At 42.5% G+C, this 24,550-nt stretch overlaps 1 protein-coding gene across 1 annotated transcript; it reads left to right on the top strand.

Annotated features, from left to right (window-relative positions):
* Nucleotides 1-1,304: 1,304 nt before the first annotated feature.
* On the top strand, nt 1,305-11,292 carry dyrk3 (dual specificity tyrosine phosphorylation regulated kinase 3). Its single transcript, XM_026307431.1, has 6 exons — nt 1,305-2,087; nt 3,876-3,985; nt 7,263-7,468; nt 7,572-7,875; nt 7,997-8,413; nt 8,517-11,292. The coding sequence occupies exons 1-6, from the start codon at nt 2,045-2,047 to the stop codon at nt 9,246-9,248; spliced, it is 1,812 nt and encodes a 603-aa protein (XP_026163216.1). The 5' UTR covers nt 1,305-2,044; the 3' UTR covers nt 9,249-11,292.
* The last annotated feature ends 13,258 nt before the right edge of the window (nt 11,293-24,550 follow it).

Below are 24,550 nucleotides of genomic sequence, written 5' to 3' on the forward strand. Positions count from 1 at the left end.
ACTTCACACACTTACACCTTGAACCCTTTTGAGAGGAAAGTGCAATAAGCAGATCAGTTTATAGGTATTGTCACCCCACTCCCTCCATACACCGCCATCTTAGAATAATCAGCATGATTGAGTTGGCCTTAACGGCTGGCTGCTGCCCAGTGGGCTGCCTAAAACTGTGTCAGTATGCTTATTTATGGCAGCAAATATAGACAGACCTGTCTTCTCACCACTGAGAAAGAGCTAAGATTAGCATCACCCTCTGTCAAGCATGTATCACTGTCTGAATTTATCCTGGCCCCCTTCTCATGCCTGACTGGTTTCGCTGCATCTGTCCTCTGCCCTGCCCCTAACTATATCTAGAACTGTACAGAGCTACAAATCCTCCAGTTTCAACCCTCTTCAGTTTTCCTGACACAGTATAGATAATGAATGACCAGCAGCACTGTCTACTTAACCCTATAGGGCTGCAGCTAATGTGTTTTTTAGCAGTTAAGCTGTAGATCATTTTCAAGATTAGTCAATTCTTTGACCAATTGAAAAAAATGGCAGAAAATAGTAAATGAATAAAATAATAAACTGACTTTCAATGTACTGTGATAGAGACCTAAGACATCCAGTAAACATTGATATTATAGAAGTAACCAGTCTACTTTCAGCACTTTACTAAAGGTGAATCCAAACAGATTAATATGAATATACCTATTTATTTAATTGACTGTTTCAGTTCTGCTTTGCCCCTTTAAGCTTGAAAAAACAGCCTTTATAAAGATATAGGAGGGATAACAGAATTTATTTACTGCACTTTGTAGCCATTAATATAGTCAGTTTTGGGGTTGCCAGGTTGTGGATGGACATTTAATGCGTCTTTTGAGATATTTGTCATGTGATGTCTGATCCTTTGGAAAAGTCTTGAGAATCTGGGCCAGAATTAGTTTATTACGAAACTGTCACCATTTGCACATCAGATCTAACAGTTGCAGAACTATATCTTATTAATTATTGCTGTAACATAATGAACAGTTTTGTTACATTCAGTTATGGATTATCAATGAATGATTTGTCTTTAACAAGCTCTGATGCACAGTATACTCAGTCTTCTGCCATCATGAACTCAATTGACGGTGTGCGTGTGTGTGCGTGCGTGCGTGCGTGTTTGAGTGTGTGTATGCGTGTGCGTGCGTGCGTGCTTGAGTGTGCGTGTGTGTATGCGTGTGTGTGTGCGTGTGTGCGTGTGCAATACTGCGGATGGCCGCCGCGGGGCGCCCTGCAGCCTGGTGTCCGGGTGCCACCTTAAGCGCCGCCCCGCTCCTCCCTCTGTTTGCCTGCTGGCTCCAGGCTCAGGGAAGACGCCCTTAGCAACAACACACAGGCTGCGAGAATAAGAGACTCCTGCGGCGGAGCAGCGGGATTAAACACTGCCGTTTTATCGCACCGGTGCAGGGGAAGCCTTTCTGCCGAGGGCAGGCTCCGGGTGTCTCTGCAGGGAGCATGGGCCATCAGCGCAGCTTAGAGAGCTAGCCTCCTCTTGGCTAGCCGTCCCCGAAGACGAGGCGGATCAGCCCCGAGCTCTCCCGAAGGAGGACAAATCCTGGGAGGGGGGGTCAGCGAGTGGTGACCCCGCTGTTTGCTAACTACCGAGTCAGCTAACCGGGAATAAACACGGGAATGGTGCTCTGGATCGACTCGCTGTACCGACAGAGAAAGGCGAGGGGCACACGGGTCAGACCACCAAACTGTGATATCTGGACTCAGACTGTTTTTATCACGGGGAGCGACCGTGTTTTTCGTGGCTGTACGAGCTAGCTGGCTAGCAGGCTGAGGGAGACGACCCCCACCGCCTCCGCCGAGGCTAATGTTAGTTAGCCGGGCTCAACCACACTCACACCCGGGAGGAAAGACCCGCAGCTGGAGGCTGCTGGGGCTCCACGTACCAGCAAACACCAACGATCCCTGCAGACTTATAGATGCCGTTAGCCGAGTCTGCGACGTGACTCTAGCTTGAACCTTTGTTTCCACCAACTTCGGATGCGGGCATCACATTTTCATCACAATCATGATGATCATCAGCAGAAAACCAGAGGGCCCAATTGCAACAGGTAACCACGACAAAGCGTCGCAGCCTGTTGTTGATTTCTGTGTGTTTGAGCCCAAAGAGGCAGATTTGTCTCCTCGGCTCGAAGTTTCACGTCGTGTGTTTCCGTGGGCAGATCGTGTCGACGCGGCGTGTAAACATGTTTTCTTTTGCTTTGCATCTCGGAGTCGGTGACCAAGCTTCTGCCTGGGTGTTTTGGTGGTGAGACGTTGTTTTTTACGTCTTCCTCGTAAACATTTCTTGATAAGCTTTTTAAAAGTTTGTCACAAAGGTCGTTGTTATTGTTTTATATGTTTATAGACGCAGAGTTCACCTTTAATCTGTCCCCGGGTATTTCCCTTCAGGTCTGTAAACTTTTGTCACATGGCTGTGACAAACGTGCATCAGGTGTCGTAACACTGGAGGTTTTTTTTTTTTTTTTTTGTAGGCAAAACAGGAGGACGAAAGCTGTGACTTTACCCCACCACATCATCGTTCACACGTTTTGTGACACATGATCTGCTGTAAAACTTGTTTGTTTGCTTGAACCTTGTTCCCTACCCTTTGCTGTGCGGGGGGGGGGGGGACACCAGCTGGACAAAGGAGGCTGGATGTTTGGTTACATAGAGAAAGTCTGCATGGACAACAGAGTCAGATGTTGTACAGAAAATGCTGAACCCCCACTGAGGCCTAATAGGGTCTGTGCCTGCCTGATACTGTGTGTGGAGCCCTAATGCCTCTGTTTGCTGTGCTGTGCAGGTCTAATACGTCTGTATCCAGGCAGCAGGTCTAATCTGTCCCGGAGCCGCTCTGTTGACGAGCTAGCACTTAGGGACATGGGCTCTGACGCACCTGCACATGGTTACAGCGCTCTCAGGAGCACGGCATCAAGCCTGCCACAGTTTGAAGTTATTAGTTATGAGCCAACAAACACCTATACACCTTATACCAACTGGCTGTTCAACCTTATTTGAGGCTTCAACTGACACAGAAACCTGAGTGTATCCTAGATGACTGTTGAGGTGGACAGTTGGCTGATGGGTGTTTGTCATTTGAGTAGCTGGCTTCTTCCTACAGTCCCTAAAGCTCCTCTCATCCATCTACTCTTGTCTGTATCATCTCACATTAGGTGTTTGGCTTGATGCCACAGAGGTGAGCGTGCACACATAGCACTATTGAATGACAAGCACCCGCGTCCGACCATATGAGCTCTATTTTTGAGCACACCTGGTGTGTGCACTGTTTGACTGGGCCTGAATGGACAGATGGACAGATGGAAAGATGCTGTCGTCACAGAGGCATCTGTTACCCCCATTAGGCCATTAATACCACTTGCAGCGCTAGCTATCTGGGACCCTAAGCCCTATCTAAGCTGGTCAGGTCGGAGCCCTGCCCTTGGATACAATGTGTTGACAGTAGATACAATGGCATCTCTGCTAAGAATGGTCTTTTTGCTGTAAATGTGGGTTTTGCTGTTGAGGCAGAGAAATATGCGTCCCTAATGGTCTACAGAGAACAGTGTCATGACGCTGCCCTGCTGAAACTGGCTCTAGGGAGTTGTCACAACAAATCATTTGTTTTAGTCTCATGGCCGTCGGTAGGTTGATTGATGAAATAATCGGCGCTTCTATGATTGGTTATGAATAAACAAGGGAGAGTCCGCCTCTGTGGAAAAGACTAGATTGCATTCTGTAGATGTTATGCCTGAATGCCACTGTCAGCTTTGATCCCCAAGTGTGTCTGTTTTGCAGATTTTCCAATTGCACATTATGAAACTGATTTTTTTTTTTTGTGTCCATTTCTGTCCCTTCAGCGCGTCATGGTGATGGTCTGTATGACTCCTACATGAGGACAGACCACATCCTTAAAGACGAAGCTGATACAGACAGTCCGTCTGGGCTGCCCCCTATGCCCAAACACACAGTGAGTATACAAACACACACCTATGCCCAAACACACAGTGAGTATACAAACACACACCTATGCACAAACACACAGTGAGTATACAGACACACACATATGCACAAACACACAGTGAGTATACAAACACACACATATGCACAAAACAAGCAAATCCCTGTTTCCTGTGCCGAATGCACACTTTGTCTCCAGACATCCTGTTCCTCAGAGATATTCTCCACTCAGTCCTGTCATTATTATGCTCCCATTTACAGTGTTCTTGCTTAACAGGCTGGGTAGCTTAGCTAATGTCTTTTTTCTCTAACCTGTGTAATAAAATAATCATGTGTGCAATATTGATTGACTGCCCAAGGGGATATGAGTCTGTTGTGTTACACAGAGCAAATCTTCATGACCATATGAGATTAGCTGATGTGAAGTAGTGTTTGTGTGCCTCCAGCTAAAGTAACAACAGAAATCCAACAGCAGTTACCAGCCCCGTGAATCTTTTTTAATGTGCAAAATCTTTAATAGCAGTACTTTTTAAAGTTACATACAAAAGTCTGTACTTGCTTGATGCATAACTCTGCTCAGTTGCTCAACTGACTTGGCAGAAGAACCAGTCATAAACAGTTTTTTGTCTGCAGACATAATCCATGCTGATAACATGACGTTTATGTGCTTGAGTAGATGAATCCATAGATACCACCAGTTCATTTTGTTGCCAGGTTTTGGTTTCACAGTTTGACTACCTATTTGGACTGTTGGTTAGAGGTGATAAGAGCACTGATAACTTTACCAATGATTTTAAAATGTTAAGTAAATCTTGCTACGTGATTGACAATTTTTCTTCTGAAGTAAACGTTAGTTCCTGCTGTTTGCATCTCTGAAAAGCCTCTTTGGCAGAAAATGCACATGCACAGACAAAGGTGCTCCACAACCTCAGGCTCCAGCAGAGGAAAAAGGGCTTATCTGATATATTGTGAAGATTTATTGGGCTTGAAAATGTGACCCACAAATAAAATCACCAGTCAACATTGACCCCCTCCTCTTCTTGCACAATGGACTTGCACAGAGGTTAGGCCAAGTTTTCTATTCTATTCTAGTCCTGTCCTTCTTTCTTTGTATTTTCTGTTCAATGTGACTGACAGTAGCTCGCCCCAGTTCAGCATGTACAGTGCTCAGAGTTGACTTGTGCTCTATTAAAGTAATAAAATGATGTCATCCCTGTTCTGTCAGAGGAAGGGACAAATTAGTAGAATAAATAATAGTAGCACTTAGTTCTGGGTCATAATACGCAGTTAATGAATGGCAGACTAGGCAGCTGTCCTCATCACTATTTTTGTTAACCCAACATATGTGTCTGTGAACACGATTTGTTGGTGTGTGGGGTCGAGAGAGGGAGAAAAGCATACTTAGTTGTTTTTCCACACAGCAAAGAGATTAGCTCTTTCCATCTGTTGCACCGTACAGATTTACACAGAGAGGACTCTCCATCCTCAGTACTACCTGTGTTAAAGAAGACCCATACTCTAGTTTCCATTTGTTTCATATCATTTCATGTCATTACAGTTAGTGCCTCCTATGTATAAGGCTTTGATTTTTCTGCCAACATTTGTGTCTGTGTATGGGCTCAAACAATGACATTCACAGTTTTTGTACGACAGTAGCTACATGGGAGCCTGGATCAGCAGAGGGGATGTTGTACTGAAAGTCTGTACACCCAGCCATATTTTTGGATTCACACGCTACATCCTGGAATATGTCAATACCTACTTCTCAAGTATGTTTCCCTGTGTTGTCTGTATCTGCTGACATGGTTTCAGCCTTAGAGCTGCTCAGCTTTGTGTACAAGCTGAAGCCTATGGCTTTACAGGGAAACATGAACAATAGAGAAGGAAAAAAACTGAATGAGGGAAAATCAAACAACATCAGAATCTCCCTTCCCTCTGAGGGGAGAGACCTCTTTTTCAATAAAATAAGTTTTTATGTGGAAGAAAGGCAGCTTAAAAAGATCCAGTAAATGTTTCTAGCTAGTGTGCATTTGTAGGATGGCCATGTTGTCTGTGCACCTTATTAACAGCCACACTGCTTGTGCAGTTTAAGAATATAAGCTAACTTTAATGACTGTTATTTCCCTTGTGCTCCATAATCTTGCGGAGGGTTATTTCCGCTGGTGAGAGAGAGAAGAAGGAACGGGGAGTGAGAAGGAATGTATTCTTGGGGTTGGTGAAATGAAGCTGTTTACTGCCAGGAGCAAGACTAAGACTATACTCTTGTAACCTTGCAGGTCCTCCCAAGTTTAATGGGCGGATCTGTCACTTTTAAAAGTTTGTGGCAAAATAAGTTCCAAATGGATTATCAAAATCTAGCGATTGTCTCGATTCAGATGTAATTCCTGTTCCCCAGTTGGAATTTATTTTGATTATTTTTTTCAGCTGAGTTTTGGGTTTTATGGATCAGAATGAGTCTTTAGTCTTTCAATCACAAAGTTCCAATCACATTTCACTAAGTTAAATTCTGGACAAATTAAAGGACTATTGCAGTGTTTAGCCAAAGATTGTTTAAACCTTTTACCTAATTGCTAAGAACTAGAAAACAAAAAAGTAGGCAGGGATGTGGGTGGTTGTTCACGTTTTGGGGGTGGGCCCGTTCTTTCATTTCCTACTGGACTAGATCTAGATCCTGTTGTGCAGGTTCATCCACTACATGCTCCAGCTCTGCAGTGGGATTGCTGCCAGTAACTCTAAAGTTAGCTGCTGGAATATAGACCTGTTTGATAAAAGACTTCACATCAGCATACTTAATCTTGATCTGCTGACTAGTTGTGCATTCAACTTTTGTTTGTGGAATGGATCTTGAGTTTGTCAGAAATCTCTCTCTGTAGTCTTTCCTTTAACGCATTTTCTCCAGCCACAGCCAAATCACTTACACCGAGGCACCTTGTTAGTGTGTAGTGGGGATGTGTAACTAGATACAAAGTGCCACCTTTTGTTCTCTGTACCTGCTTGAGCTTGAAAGACTTAGCCTTATAGATTGTTTAGGAAATATTGAACTTCACGAAAAACGTTTTATTTATGCAGCTTTTTCAAAGACACTTTATAAAGCAAACAGCACAACCTATTTACATAAAGATACACACATAAATTCATATACCACCAGGAGCTACACATCTTCTACACAATGAAGTACAATTTGCACAACCTGTTCACAGTCTCAATAAGCTACAATGAACAATGGAATTGATTTCTAATCCCTTTCTTTTTGTCTATTGTCACTGTCTCACTTGTTTCTCTAATAGGTTGTGAGTAACAAGACTGTCATGCGGGATCAGGTAACTGTACGAGGTGGCCAGCTGAAGGTCAAGTACCTGTATGAAGACTCCACCAACAACAGAAAGATCAATGCTATAACCACAGCGACGACTCAGAATATTGGGACCACTGGTCAGATGCCCAGTAAACCTGCCCCTGTCTCCAGCCTGTCCAAGGAGCACAGTGCAGAAAGGTGCTTACATCAAGACAGCAAAACATCTCTCAAAGCATGTTCAGCTGCTATCACGGTAAATTCATACGCAGCAGTAACACCACTTCGTGCTTGTTTTCCACAGCACTGAATCCAGTAAGGGCTCCACAGAATCCTCTGGCACACATGGAAGTGGGAATGGAGGGAACAGTGGAAAGCTGTGTGGCCCTCTCACTCCTGACCAGGCTCTGAGACTGTATCGGTCTCAACTGACCAGCCTAGAGCACACAGAGATCCACTCTTACCCAGACATCTACTTTGTGGGACCCAATGCCAAGAAGAGGCCTGCCGTTGCTGGGGGCAACAACAACTGCGGGTATGATGATGAACAGGGCGGTTACATTCATGTCCCCCATGACCACCTGGCTTACCGCTATGAGTTCCTCAAGGTCAGACACTTGTGTTTCGATACATGTTTTGCAGTTATAATTGATTGTATTTAAAACTAATAATGTTTTTGCTGGTTTTTAGTGATATTCAGATTCTTTATGTCCTTTTTGCCCTCTTTAGATTATTGGTAAGGGTAGCTTTGGCCAGGTGGCCAAGGTATATGACCACAAACTGCAGCAGCATCTGGCTCTGAAAATGGTGCGTAATGAAAAGCGTTTCCACCGGCAGGCACAGGAGGAAATCCGCATCCTGGAGCACCTGCGCAAGCAGGATCGTAATGGCACCATGAATGTTGTACACATGCTTGAAAACTTCACCTTCCGTAACCACATCTGCATGACCTTTGAGCTGCTGAGCATGAACCTGTATGAGCTTATCAAGCGCAACAAGTTCCAAGGCTTCAGCCTGCCACTGGTCAGGAAGTTTGCACACTCCATTCTGCAGTGCCTGGAAGCCCTGAGCAGACACAGGATCATCCACTGTGACCTCAAGCCAGAGAACATCCTTCTCAAACAGCAGGGTCGTAGTGGCATCAAGGTATGACACCCATGACATTCTCAGATGTCTTGTTAAACTATGTACAAGCCCCAAAACAGGCTTTGTACATGTGATTTTGATGTTGTTCTCCTGTCTCTGCCAGGTGATTGACTTCGGCTCCAGCTGTTTTGAACACCAGCGAGTGTACACCTACATCCAGTCTCGTTTCTATCGGGCTCCAGAGGTGATTCTTGGTTCACGTTACGGCCTTCCTATTGACATGTGGAGCTTCGGTTGCATACTGGCAGAGCTGCTGACTGGTTACCCACTGTTCCCTGGTGAGGACGAAGGTGACCAGCTGGCCTGCGTAATGGAGCTGCTGGGCATGCCTCCACAGAAAATTTTGGAGCAGGCCAAAAGGGCAAAGAACTTTATCAATTCCAAGGGTCACCCTCGCTACTGTGGAGTCAATACCCTGCCCACAGGGGCCACTGTGCTGACAGGCTCTCGCTCTCGCCGTGGCAAGATGAGAGGCCCTCCGGGCAGCAAGGAGTGGAGTGTTGCACTCAAGGGCTGTGAGGACCCCACCTTTACTGACTTTATAAAGAAGTGTTTGGACTGGGACCCCTCATCTCGTCTCACCCCTAGCCAGGCTCTTAGGCACCCTTGGTTGTATCGCAGGCTGCCCAAATCTGTACCTGGAACCGAGAAGAGCCAAGGGGCCACAGTGAAACGGCTCCCTGAGCACCACAGCACCTCCTTCCCCTCAATCTTGGCCAAAGGGGGACCTGGCTTAGGCACCGCAACTGCCAACAACAAACTGAGGAGCAACATGTTGGGAGATTCAGGGGAAGCCATACCTGTTCGCACAGTCCTACCCAAACTTGTCTCATAGACAGACAGAGAGAGAGAGTCAGCTAATCTCCTCTCTCCTTCCACTTTCTCCTCAGCTGTGCTCCTCAGGAGGAGGCAGCATAGGAGGAAGTGGAGCTTAGGTTTTAAAACTTGTTTGGTTGTTGTTTTATTTGTTTTCCACTGAGAGGTGTCGACACCCCAGTTCCTGGTTTTTAATAATAGCTGAACAGAGAGACACAATAAAAAAAAAAAATAAAAAAAACTCTAAAAAAAGTTTTTATACAAAGGATTTTCTTCAGTGGCTAAGGAGTTTTACAGCCATTTGATAAGGTTTGATTTAGATAAGGCTTTTTAAGATTTCCTCGTGTGAGTGGACAGCTTCATAAAAGTGCAAACATTTTTAACCTGTGTGTGTTCTCACTTGAGTGTTGTGTCTAGGCAAAACACACTCACCTGCACTTGCACTGTCACTTGCCTCAACTTTACACTCTTATTGCTCGTTAGGATGCCAGCCTTTCTGGGGAAGTGTGTATATGAGTGACACTTAAAGGGCTACAGAGATTACTCAGCAGTTTAGACATAGCAAAGATTTGTTCAGTCAACATGAGTTAATAATAAAAAAAAAACTATCATGCTTTAGTTTTTGGGCTGCACACACTGGCACAGCGATCCCTCATGCGGTATATTACAGCATAAATGCCTTCACACAGGTAATGAGGGATTAGCATTTGCAGTGAATATTTAACAAAACACGTTTTAGCAATAAATCTTCACTTTCTCATCATTTCTTATTGTGCTCCTTTTCTACCTTCCCTGTTGCCTAGTGCTTGAGTGTCAGCTCGGTATGTGACATTAGAATGTGTGTGTGCTTTAGCTTCGTGGTGCTACTGTGGGAGACAGATTAAGAGGGCATAAGAAAACCAAATTACAGCCCCTTTCTCCTCCTCCCAGCTCCTCGATTTGACTGAAAAGAGGGGCGTGGTGGGGACAGTAGCACCACTCGAACTATGTCACTAAGGTGTCACCATCACACTCGGTACTTCGCAAACTGGTTTGTATGAAACTGCTGTGTGAGGCCAGCTCACATAAACTGATAAAAACAGAACGAGGGAGAGCTGCAAGTCAGTGCACTTACACACCTGTGGGGTGATTGCCAGGAAAGTTGTGTTTGGAAAGTTAAGGTTTGCGTTAATGCCATCTCCCCGTGCCCCCAACCCTTAATAGCTGCTGTGATGATCGGCAATGCAGCTTTAATCCTAATGGAAGAGTAGTGAGAAGAAGGGAGAAAGCTCATGGGATAATATGAAGGGCAGTATGTTTGATGTGAGCCAAGTTATTTTTTTTCTCCGAGGGATGGATAGAGGAGTTCACAGGATGGGCCAGTGTCAAAAGTGGGTTTATATGGTACAAAAGAAAGAAGTGTTTCTCAGGGAGACATACTTGATACATCCCTTAATCGTATATTAACCGTGTTTCACTTACGGTCCTCTGTCCCTGCTGTGGATGGACGTGCATGCAGTTCTGTTCACTGACAGCGGGAAAATACATACAAATTTGTATCTGCTAAAGGGGCCTGCATGCTTCACAATCTGACCTAGATTTTCTCTCCTCCCCCACCACGTCTTGTTTTTCTCAACGTTTCATGTAGGGCAGGGAACCTCTTAAGCTCACACACACATATATAGTGAATTATGGTGCTGTCCAAAATACGCACACACAGAAACACATCAGGTGCATGTTGGTATGGACCACACCGCTCAAAGAGTTCTTTCTCTTGTCCCTCATTTTCTAAGTGAAACTGTCAGGGATTTCTACTCTGTCTCCATGTTTTTTAATAGAAGTGGTTTCTATTTGCTAGTCAATCCACAATATCAGAGGGTGTAAAATGAAAAAGTGGGTAAAAATGCAAGATGTATAATCTCATGTTGTACTAGTGGTGTGTATTAGTAGGAGGGTGTTTGGTGTTCCAGCATGAAATCACAACCTGTTATCAGACTGACTATGAGAAGAGAAACTGTAAGTAACCAAATGAAGTTGTGATAGTTTCTTTTTCTAAAGAAAATAAAAATAATTGTTAACTGAAACAAGTTGGTTTTGGTGATTTCTAGTTTTAAACAAATGTTTTTTAAAAAAAAAAAAAACTGGCTAGGTTACAGTATAGAAGTGCAAATGTTCCCTTTTTATGTCAAGATCTGCCAAATCCAGTTTGTTCTCTTCAATGATAGCCTGATAAGATTTTATCCATGAACCTTTCAAAGAGTTTATCTGATTTTCGACTCGCGTCGGAATGTTCTGTTCTCTGGGGAGAATTGCTGAGATAGTGAGACAGTAGATCAAGAGTCACTTTGATTCAGCTGATCAATCCCCATTTGTCACCTTAAACCTGAATGTCTTGTAATCAGTTCTGTTTTTGCTACTTGACTCCTGGAGCCTGTTGGAATACAACAAAAGTGTGTACCAGCCCCCTGGTTCCTCTTCTTTATAGTCACCTGGAGTTCAGCCTGTGGTTAGGTTACACATTCAGTGAACACCAGGATCCTGATGAGTCACAGGCCTGTGAGACAATTTCAAGGTAGCGTGTGATACTGACACTGCCCTGTTATTATGCAAGTCCACAAAAGTCAGAAAGAATACAGAATAAACTGAATGAAGCATGTAACATGTATGTGAGAAGATTTTCAGTCATCCAGCTCGTAGGATATTTTCTTGGAGTGCTGAGGTAAAGTCCCCAGTTGCCTCCTACTTACATAGAACTTAAAAGTAATACCTAAGACGTGTACTGTAGTAATACTTGAATACATTATTCTAGTGGGACTCTTTACAAAGGTGCCACAGCCAATAAAATTAGTGATGGGTAAAGGTTTGTTTACAGTGAGCTCAAGAACAAGTGTTGACAGTACTTGGTATTATTGCTCATTTATAACTGCAGCTGCGTCACCTTGCTGTCACATGTGGAACAGGTGTGTTGGGCATGTACTGACGTCTCTTCCAGTCTGCTCAGGGGCTCAGCGTTGTCAGTCTAGTAAATTTTGAGAGAGCCAGACTTGCGTTGTGACATTCTGGCACTAGTTGACTCCCCGTACAGTTCCTCGGTTCTCAAGTTGGTTGGAAAACTGGACTGAAGCAGGCCTGTTTCAGTGCTAATTTAATATGGGTTCCTACCAATTCAATCAGTCTCGTCTCCTCTTTCTGTGCACTGGCCATATTCATCTTGTTTTCACCCAAATTCTGTTAGTATCTATCTGGGATCATCTATCTTTGATTCATTATGTTCCTCTGCTTTCTTCTTGTCCCCCATACCATCCTGTGTCCAACAGAACGGTTTACAGAACAGATGCCCAGCAGTAGCAGAAATACTCCTGTGAAGAAGAGTGGGAAAAAATGACTTCATCATAATGATGACGTTGGACTGATCATCTCCTGTAACACTGATGATTCAAATGTGTTTATACACACAGGCTGGTGTGAGGGAGGAAGAAGTCAGGTATATATGTGACAGGAGGAGGACCAGAGGAGAAACCGGCTGAGCAACTTCACTCACTGAAGAGTTGCTGCGTGTTGAGTGGGTGGTTGGGAATGTGTAGGGGAATTTGACCCAGGTGGCTGATGCCAGCTGATCTTGAATATATGAAGGATGCCTCTTTACAAAATGACGTGTGTGTTATTTCTCATCAGTCTGGGTGGGGCTCACATTTTTCATCAACAGCGAGTCAGCATTCCCTTATTATACTGTTTATTTGATTTACAATGAGATCAGATTAACCATATAAGCAAGCAGAAATGTATGAGAGAGGACAGACATTAATCTATTTTAGTGAGATTAATGGGGACTTGAGCTTTCAGCTAAAGGCGATGTGCCTTTATATTGCTGTATTAAGCTTTGTAACTTTGTAAAGCAGTTGTGCCATTAGTAGCATATTAGTTCTATGGAATTGGTGTCTATACATAATAACGTTTAATGCTTTATTCCTACTAAATTCTAGTTTTTCCAGAAAATTTCTCGAAAATGTCTAAATGATTCTGTCTTCGCTCCTTCTCTGTCTATTAATGTAAAAGTAGATTAGATCAATCCCATTAGACACAAACCCAGTCACCTTGTGACCATATGGTCTAAAGCTCTTCTGTCCCTACATCCACTTTAGCACACTAACTTCTATTCTGCGATCCGTCATCTGATGGATCCTCTCCCCTTCCCTTTGTAAAGGAAGTTTTCAGCCAGTCTAAGCCTGCCGACCATATGGAGCCTCAGCAGGATGTGGACAAGGAGGCGGAGAGTGACAATTCTCTGATTACCCTGCAGGTTAAAAAATCTTGACCTGCTTGTTACTTCATCTGTGGTTCAAAGTGTAAACATCTGTTTACTTGTCCCTCGATTTCTTTCATTTTCTTGCTGATGTCGTTGTGCTGATGCAGTGTGATCAGATTTGATTAGTTGTGACAAGACACTGTGTGAGATAACTCATGGGTCAGTGCACTAGGCAACAAGAAAACTCATTTTTGAAGTTAATTCTCATCTACCCCAGTTGTGTCTCCATTTAAATGGTTAAATAGTAACATTGCACTCAATGCCACTGTGCAGTGGATATGTCACAACCCAGAATAAATAAACCCAGAATCGTCCTCATCACTAGACACCAAGGCAAGTAAATGAAATATTTTTTTGTTTTGTGGTAATTTTGGTAAACCATTTGTTTTATGTCATGTTTTAACCTACTGAATACAAATACCATTGCTGTAACTGTGATGGTATAAACGTATGTGCAACTAGAACTAGAACTTTGTACTTTTCTTCATTTTCCTTGTAAATGTTCTGTGGCCGAAGACTTTCTTAAGCTGTACTTAGGGATATGACAGTCACAGATGTTTCTTGGCACACCTTCATGTGTGGTTAGTTGACATTTTGTTTCTTCCCTTATTTGCATATCATTTAAAAATTCTTTACATGGTTTATTTGATGTCATTGTGAACACTGTCATGATTCTCAAGAACAGTGACTTACCTCTTCACAGCACACCAATATCTTCTGAATTTCACTTTTACATTTACATAAGCCTTTTTTCCCCCCTTAGTGTCGGAACGGTCAATTCAGACACACACGAAACTATAAACACACACAATCCTGGGTCACAGAGTGCAGACACACTGCAGAGCTATGTGTGTCGTCTGGCTTCAGCCCACTGGGACAGCTGAGGTACAAACCAGGCGATGGAAGCAGCAGGAGAATGTCACATTAGCCCTCCCTGTTGCACCGACACACACAAACCAACACACGCAGAGAAACAAAACACATGCACCCACATGCACAAAAGCAGAATACAGCATATACTGTTTCTTGCTCATACACACAATGACACATTCACAGCTGAGCTCACAGTAGTCACACACACAAATGCACAGCTGAGCACATGTCTGTACAGGCTGAACAGATGCAGATCCTTGGGAGAGGCAGGGCTGCGCTCCAGCAACATTTGCCCACCCAACCCACCAATCTACATTCCACACAAACTGCAGGGTAGAAGAACTGGGGCACACATGCACACTTTTTTTGCCTGTTTTGACAAAAATCATTTTGTTGATACCTTTAGCTTCTTAATGCATGAAAGCTGTCCTTCTTACTGTATTTGGCGCCTGCACATGCAGTCTCCATAGTTTGGTTTTCAGTTTCCTTGTCTTGTTTACATGACCTGGCTGGGTCACAGTTGGGATTGGAATAGAAGATGACTCATCTCCTTTCTACTGAAATGAATCAGACTGTCTGTCTGTCTCTATATGTGTGTGTATGTTTGCATATGTCTCTCCAGTTCTCTTATACACTTTAGGTTGTTATAGCAACATGCTAGGAAGATGCTGCAACAGCACATTAAAGTAATCATTTTGCAATATGTATGAACAGCTACTGGAAAGCTCTGCAGAGGTTCTGATCATTTTTGAATAAATGAACAGAAGCAGATCAATACAGTTTACTTATTATTAAACATGCATTCCAGAGTTTTATTTTGTGATTGATTAAAATATTGTTTTATAATAATACTAATACCACTGCATGTTGTTATATTAATATCCTATAATATACTATACCACACAAAAGCACTCCAACTACTTGTTCACTGTTTTCTCTCTGAGCCATAAACAGGCACATAGCTAATGTTTCATACATAACATCACATGCATCTCTCTTCCCCCAGTGTCTCTTACATATTATATATATATATTTATTTAATTTTCTATTCTTTTCCCATCCACTACAGGCAGGGTGGCATGCTTTTATATATGACATCTTTCAACAATTTCACATAACACAAATGCACCAAAACAGAATATTAAAGAAGCAAAAGGGCAGATATAAAAAGGATTTCAAAAGAGCAAAGTGAAACTACAGTGCGGTAACACGTCCATGAAAGGCAGAAGCAAACAGACAAGGGACTCTACCTAGTCCCTTCTTCATTGTATTTTTATGCCAGTATGCAACTTCTTAGCTTGACCTCTGTGATGAAAGGCAGGTGGGGAGTGTACGAATGTCCTTATATGTACTCCATTACCTCTGAAAGTCACAAACGGCCTCTTTCAACCAGCAGTGCCAAACGACTGTGCTCAGAAGACTTCATAAAACACAACTGAGACAACACTGTGCCTCCTCTTTCTCTCTTCTCTCCATCTGTTATTCTCCCACACAAGCATATCACCCCCAAACCTTCAAGGTTACAGTTTGTACTGATAAGCATGCTGATCCAGGATTGTCCACTGTAAATGTACCACTGTGATGCACCTGTGAATCTGCCACTTCTATGCTGCAAATCATTGTAAGTTGTACTTGGTATGAGACTGTTACTGGCAGGATGAGACTTGTGGTTCATCTGTGGTGAAGCTGTGCTCTCCTATTGTATGGTAAGGCAGTAACAGCCTGGACACTGTTGTTACAACCTTTCTGTTGCTATGTAAATTTGATATTTATGGTTGGCTTCAGGTTTCATGGACAAGACAACCTTTCGCAGGGAACTCTGGGAGTTTGGGAGACAGTGATCTGCTGGTATGAACCTTGGCCCTTGTTTATTTCTCCTTCCTGATCTCATGTCACAACAGGTCATGATATTCAGGTTATTCAATGTTAATTTACATCTGTATAACCAAAAAGAAAAGAGCATGCACATGTCTGCTATCTCTAGTTTTGTGGACTTAAGTGTGCACCATTGGATGCTCAGAGTAAACACAGACTGGTTTGCTCTGTCGGGTTTGTATTCTTTACTGAAACAGCTTTCCAAGTTTCAAACCAATATGTGTTATTCATCAAAAGGAGATTAATTTGTGAAGATTTGGTAAAATTTCTGTTAGACCAGACCAACATCTGTGCACATCTGTGCACCAGCCATCTGTGCTTTGAATTCACCCATACCAGCGGTGGGTAGTTGCTAAATCAATTCAAAGCTGATTATAGTAAATTTAGTCTGAAGGCAAAAGACTACCACTACTTTGTCACTCAGGACAAAAGCTCCATTAAAATGTTCCCTAAAATGATTAAACAGCACATTATATGGCAGTGCTTGCAGGACAGGATGGCACCAGTAGACTACACAATAGATGTCTATGTATATGTTTATATGTTCTGTATTGGTGGAAAGCCCCATTGGCCTCTTTCACTCCGTTGTCCTCTTTCTCTCACCTGTCCCTCTCTACTTTGCAGCAGCTGCTGGGTAAATTGTTGTCCTAAGAGCTTTTTCCATGGCAGAGTGTGGAGAGCCAGGTTTTGTCTGCTGCTGACAGGAAACACACCGAGTTTCTCTCAGCAGCCAAAATGATGATCATACTTTTCTTTGTCCACTTTCATTTTTTCCTTATATTTCCTTCTCTGTTTTTCTGTCTGGCACACACACCTACACATACTCTAAAGGAGAGATGGAGAAGGAGAAATGTTTTAACACACCCCGAGCATCAATAATTCAGTCGTTCCACACTGTGTTAATGTTTGTGTTTCACTCGTGACTGAACACAGAAACTGTGTGCTATATTAAGACCTGGAGCACAATGTTAAGAGGCAAACTAGCTGCTTTGAAAACCAGCACAATACTACTGAGAGCCTTAGGGGTAAAGACATTTCTGAAGTGCTAAAATAATAGAAGATGCTTTTGCAGGGGACACTGGCCTCCAATGTCTGACAGACGACTCAATAGACGAGTAGTTTGACATTTTGGGATGTACGCTCATTCACACTCTGTTTAGGACAAGGCGAGCAGTACCACACTCATATCTATCTGTCCAACATGAGACTACAGTCACTTGGTTGGTTAGCTAAGCTTTCTTACCATGAAGACTCAAAAAAGGGGGAAACAACTATCCTGACTTTCTCCACAATTATCAAAACCTGCCAACTAGCAAGTCTAAGCTCACTAAATAACACAATATGTGCTGTTTCTTTAATTTGACACTTTATGGGGGTTGGGGGCTGAACTATTTCCTTGGCCAGAAACAGTAACTAAATCAAGTATAGCCAGTGATGGCAGCAGCACATTGATTATTGTTATTTAAAAGTTCAATGTGTAATATTTAGAATGATCTATTGTATTCCCATACTATTATCTAGCATTCATAAATTTTTTACAGCAGTACCAAAGTATTAACATCAGAATATACCTGATGTATCAAATGCAGGGTGGCTGTTTATTATCAGCTTATACTTCCTGATGCATTGTGTACGTCATTTGAATGTTGAAGCTGGTTAAGGTGGAGCTTATTTTAACCGCTTTATCTGGGTTTTAATTTGAATGACTTCACTGGGTTGTTGTTAATGTCCCACTGCACAGTAATATGTCATGTGTATGACTAGATTTTGTATTATTCAGCTTATTATAAAAAGTAAGCAGCAAATAAAGTTATCAACTAAATGTATTGGGGAAAAGTGCACTATTTACCTCCCAAATATGTGTGAAATAGCATAAAATGTCAATAAGTAAAGTACAAATACATCAAAATATAGTTACTTTCAACCACAGCAAATACCCATATTAGCAGATATAGCAATGGGAGTAATGTTCCCATCCCACTCTCCACCAGAAAACAAAAGAGTGTATTTTCCAGAATGTCACACTTTCGCTTAAATACCCATCACTGACCCACAGAAGACTGGGCCCCTGTGTTCATTTTTGAGAAGGGTGAAATGTAGCTCAGGGTGGTTACATGCTGCACACAGTCAAGGTCAAAGTCAACAGTTGGTTTAGATACAAACACTGAGACAGATACAAAGGAGTGGGAGGCTTGGTGGATTGAACAGTGGTAGTCCATCCACTATGTTCCCTGAGTGCATTAAGTCCTGAGTTCAAGAGTTCAGGGCTTAACGGTAATAATCCTGTCAGCTGGTGAAATATACACTGGAAACACAAAGCAGTGCCATATTATTTATGTTCAGTATAAGGCAGTATATTCTGAAGGTCCATAATTACATCTATTTATGTTGCTTATGTAAAATGGCATGGGTTCACGTCTTATACATAGGCAGATGGCTGCGTGCTGCATGTGCATGGGGACACGCTGTATGTCAGGTTAAGGACAGTTAGAAGGCGTAAGCCTTGATACTGGCTGAGGTGAATATATGTTTGAGGAGTGGGCTCCAGGAATGGAAATCCACACCAGTTGGGCATGCTAGTCTGTGGGTCATACAACCGTACAAGGGCATAGTAGAAGCAGAGGACCATCATACCAGTCCAACACGCATTTATGTGTGTGCATGTGTGTGTGCGCATTTGTGGTGGTGGGGGGAGGAGTAACACGATGGTAGTGCCAGCTGGGCAACTTAAAAATAGTGCAGAGTGCAAGATTGCAACTGCACGGGACTCTAGGAACACATGACCACCAGTCCTTTAGTAATTCACTGTGGATTTCTCTCAGCTTTGTGATGACTGATGTGACAAGAGAGAATGATTAAACTGAGCTGTCTGTCTGCAACAATTAGACAGTGGTAGTGGTGAAGTGCGACTGCTTGCAGTTTAGGGCTTATGTTAAAAGTGTCATAGGTAGGGCTGTGTTAGAGGTGTCACAGGACCAGTAAGATAAGGAGTATGGAGTCTGTGGTGAAGCACATCGAGCAGACATGCAGGGGCAGTGGGGCAGTAGGTTGAGTGTAGGAGGTGAAACGTGATGGGGATCAGACTGCCGGGATTAAGGAGCACTGACCTTTAATGATGCACAGAACAGAGGGGAGAGATGAAGAAACAAGGGGAGGCTGCAGGAACAGCTGCTCATTAAAGAAGTACCAGCACACTAAGCAACCACGCCATTTCCCACCACTACACATACTATACATGCTCATGTTCCTTAATATGTATGCACAACAGTGAGTGTGTCCATGACAACATGCACGAACATAAACTTATGGTACTCTAAATTGAAGGATGATCTCAAAGTGGCTCTTTCACCTCACATAATCTCTGTTTAGATTATCATGGATTATTGGATTACAAGGGAGGAGGGGGAGAGACAGACAAAGGTAAAAGAAAGATGGGACTGAAACTTACACTTGGAGAATATAGGAATTCAATTATTTCTAAAACTTTATTATGACATTAATATTATGAATCTTAGGTTTTAGGGTACATGATGGTGGGGCAGTGATGAGCTCTGTCACTTCACAACACTAGTTCTCCCTGTTTCTGGTGGTGGGTTTTCTCTGGCTTCCTCACAGTCCAAAGACAATTCTAGGTTGACCAAGACCTGCTACATGATAAGAAGTACAGCTGATGGATGGAAAAAGTGTCAGCCGTTACAATTTATTTTGTTTCCCCATTGCAAAGCGTGTCTACTCATATAAATCTGTTCTGTATTTTTTGTTTTATGTTCTGCTCTGACTGTGTGTTATTAGTATATAAAATAAAGAACAGCAATACGAGAAATACGAAATTGAAATGAGGGGAAAACATTGTTACACGTTAATACTCTATATGGACTTGACACGTGTGTGTGTGTGACCTTTGTCCATAGACAGAACTGCAACAGTATATGTATTATCCTCTTTTTATACACAAAAGTGATATTCACAATGTGAATATTTGTGCGGATATATATGAAAGACAGCGTATAAGCCTCATATGTCCATCATAGTTTTGTCCAACACAGTGAAAGTGTGATGAAGCTTGTTTGTGTCTGATCAAGTGGCTAAAGAGACACAATTAAGTTTCTGTGTGAGTGTAGCTTCTATCCAAGACTGGGTCAGTGGCCTGGACTGAATCATGGAGAGAAAAAGCAGAATGACATTGTTGTGTCTGTGAGGAAGCCAGTGTTATGCCAAAGCACCAATAACTATAGAGGCTCTCTATGTACAGGATAATTGGAGCATCCTGTTGCCCCATTTCACTGGGTCTCCAAGTGAGACCTGCGTGTCTGTGTATGTGTGCAAATCTGAGAAGGAAACAAGAGATCGAGAGAGCTGTGAGTATGTGAGTGAAAGAGAGAAGTGAGTGCAAGTGTATGTGTGTGTGGTTGTTTGTTAGCAGGGTGGAAATGAAATTAGGGCATTCTTTACAGCTGAGTAGGACATAAAAAAGAGCTGGCAAAAGAAATAGGGTAAATATGATAATCATCCCCTGTCATCAAACGAGCTCTTGTTTATTGGGGGGCAAGTGGGGGAACAAAAATGTCCATGTGACTAAAACGTGAGAGCAACTGCCTGCACATAAACTAACAAGTTGCTGTCCCACTAACCTCAAAACAAAGACAGAAAGTTATGCTTTGTGTTTCTAGTCTATTTAACCAATTTCTAATGTCATTTTACAAGGGTTCCATTTAAGATCAATTCCACAGTTCCCTCCATGTCTCTGTGTTTTTCTTTCAGTCACCCCAAACTTTCCCTTTTTGTTCAGCTCCACAGCAGGCCTGGGGTCAGCTTAAAAAAAGTCAGCACACAAGAGCAGTGAGGGCCCTTGTGTCTCTGCAGGGACCTCTGTGGCTCAGTCTGTACTTGCACATGAAAGGCAGATTCCAGTGGTGGTCACATGCTCACTACAGAGCCCTAGAGGAGGCCAGCCATTTCATGGATGACACACCATACATGGTTTCCTTTGTGTGGATGCATGTGCAGATTTCTACTGCATTGTGCAGTTCTGTTAAAGGCGAATGGTGCAGTATGTGTTCCTTTTCATGTTTGTCTTCACACGTGCAGCTGTATGGGACTGAAACAGGGAGACACTGCATGAGAATAATGTAAATGAAACACTATTGCAGCTATACATAAATATATATGAGCTGCACTAATAAATTATAGTCAGTAAACGCCTCCAGCACATAAAAATCACAATAATACCCTGTGGGCTGTGGTGCTCTTGCACCTCCTGAGGCCTGTGATGAAGATACTGGACATGACTTTGCATACTCTGTATCACACTATCACAGGACTGCATTGCCTTGAAGCTGATAGTGTCTGTGGCTTGTTGCTGGGATTTTTACGACTTTTATGTATGTGTGTGTGAAAATGAGAAGGAGAAGGGGACTGTGAGAAAAGATAAGGGAGGTTAGTTGAAGATGGGGCTAGAACTGGGAAACCACCGCTCTTGTCCTTAGAGAGTTTTATCATGCTTCACTGAGGTGAACCAGGCTGCGAGCAAATCATGACGCAAATAGACGAACAAGTTAACAGGCTGACAGACAGAGGGGCTTATAGAAAATATTTCTATAGTTTGTGTTATAGTAAGTGTTTTTTAAGGATAAGTTATGACAGGCTTTGTGTAAACAAATGCATTGCAATGGTTGAAGGACTTAGATAAAGCAGGGTAAAATTAGATCATATGTAAACATGGGTTCTTGGTGCTCTGCATAGCAATTAGAGAGAGACAGAGAAAAAAAGAAAAGAGCAAGAGAGAGAGTGAGAGATCATACAAGGGGGCCATAAAGGGTGTGCGTTTCTGCGTGCATCAGAGGGGTGAGCAGGTTCAACAGGTCCCATGTTGGGTGGGAGGCTTGCGAGTGTTCAGGTGCTAGAATCCTATATCAGAGCCAGTGCTGACCATGGGTCTATATCTAGAGGCAGCTAGGGTTTCAGCCTGGGCGATGATGGAGGATTATTCTGAGAAAGACGGGTTCTGGCCAGCCTGAAATAACTTATCCAAACTCCCTCTGACTTATGCACACTAACGAAGAACAGGAGGGAGGAGGTAGAAAGATTAAGGGAGATGCATCTCCTGCTCCTGAGATTTCCTTCCTGTCAGGAAGTTAAAAGAAGTGCAGTGAAACAAGAGAGGAGGCATCAGGGGAGCATTCTGGGAAAGAGTGAAGAAAAGGAAAATGTCAGCAAGCCAGATTCTGTAGCACTCTGCACAGACTAGGCATCCCTGATGCTCGTAGACAAGGACAAACCTTGGGACACTGGTGCATAATCCATCAGTTATGAACAAACGTCCTCCATGTACAGCTGGTGTGATATGAGTGTTCTAGTGCCTGTGATGATAAATAAAGACATTAAACATCTGAGCCATGACATTTTCTCCAGGTGAACAGTGTAATGACCAGGTCATCCTGAGTGTCTGGGGAGCAGCTGTAAATATGCTTGGAGCTATGCCAAATACCATTGTGTATGTGGGAGCATTTACTCACATGACATACATACATATATATGAAACATATGACGACATCTGATGTGCTACATAAGAAATATAAAAAGGCCATGCCACTTCTCCGCACTGCCAGTAAAATCCTCCATTTACAATATATGTACCACTGTATCTGTATAAAAAAAATCCTGTTATCGTGATTGTGTTATCAGGGTTACTGTTTATCACCTTGGGCTTAGCTGGAATGCAGTCTAACTGCCTTGGGAGGCTTAAAATTTTGAGCATTTTTTGGATCTTGACATGTACTCCAGTAGTAAATGTTTCATGGATGTGAAATACGCAGAGTACTTATTTTTACTTATTTTATATGTGGGTTGTATCAACAAAACAGTCAGCAGTGACCTTTCCTAAATGTTATCTTTAGCTAGAGAAACAATCACTGGTGTCTGTTTCACTGACACTTTGACAGTGGCTGAAAACACATATTCACATATGTAACTTCCATCCATCCATACATTTTCTATACCCTCTTCTTCCTGAATCAGGGTCACGGGGATCTGCTGGAGCCTATCCCAGCTCTCTCTTGGGTGACATATGTAACTTATTTCAGTAATTTTTTATTTTGTTTCAATGCCATAAAATGTTTTTGGATTAATTATAACAAGACCTAGTAGTCAAGAAGAAGTTCTTGTAATAGACTGAAGTGTGTTCCCATAGGTGGTGGAGCTCAGTCTTGGCCTGTCCATCCTATTTATATATTGCATTACACACACTAGACTAGACTAGTGACTAGTGTCTAGTGGCCACAAAATGGCCATATCTCTATGTAATTCTGCAAACATTTCCTTGATCTCTATAGGGTTTCATTGTCATATCATTCTCCAGGGTGTACCTCTGCCGTTCACCCAAAGAGACCTGGGACAGGCTCCAGCAGATCCCTGTGACCCTAAATAGGACTTAGTGAGTATCGATAATGAATGGATGAATGGATGGACAACTGTAGACACAGTCTGCAAACAAACAACTGAGTGTACTGCTTGGCTGACAACAAAAGAAACCAAAGCACGTGCATTGTTGGGAAATGAGAGGTGCAGACACGTTTTACTATTTTTTCAGATTCGGTTGGCAATTACATGTAAACAACTGTGTTATTCTCCTACATTCTGTGGTGTTTCGGCTGCTATTCACCAGCAAAGTAGTGAAGCAACAGTTTGTCAACAGACGTGCCTGAAAATCTATCTTCACATCAGTGTTACCTTTTTTTTTATCAAGACTGGGGTGTTTGGAGTGTATTGCAGCAGACAAATGTCAGACAAATGGTCAGTGAACATGCAGCACCCTAGTTTTAAATGAATTTTAATTTTTTTTGTGATTATATGACTCACACCCTGCTGGCCTGTGTGGAAGGTCTATTCATATGCTATATGCTGAATAGTCAAACTCATTCAACTCTAAAAGCATCCACATTAAGGATTTGATTATGAGAAAAAAATTAGACTGGTTTACCATCTAGTGGTTATAAGAGGCGTTGCATTTAAGTCCATGAAACAGCAGAGCAAATGTTAAATGAATGTAAACAATCCAGAATGTCAGATGTGTGGACATTATAATGTGAAGTAAGAGGCTACAGGATTAAAATGGACAAGCAAATCAATATATTACTGTGATTACTGCAATCTCTGATGATTATACTGGAAAAGTATCTATCTAATAGTCTACATTCTCTAATTTATTATCCCTAATAATTTAACCTTATGAATCCACATTAAGACAAGAGGGTATGATGACACTGGAATCAAGGTATTTTGTCACTGTA

The sequence above is a fragment of the Mastacembelus armatus genome, chromosome 5, assembly GCF_900324485.2.
Source record: "Mastacembelus armatus chromosome 5, fMasArm1.2, whole genome shotgun sequence".
In the NCBI taxonomy this organism is placed as follows: Eukaryota; Metazoa; Chordata; class Actinopteri; order Synbranchiformes; family Mastacembelidae; genus Mastacembelus; species Mastacembelus armatus.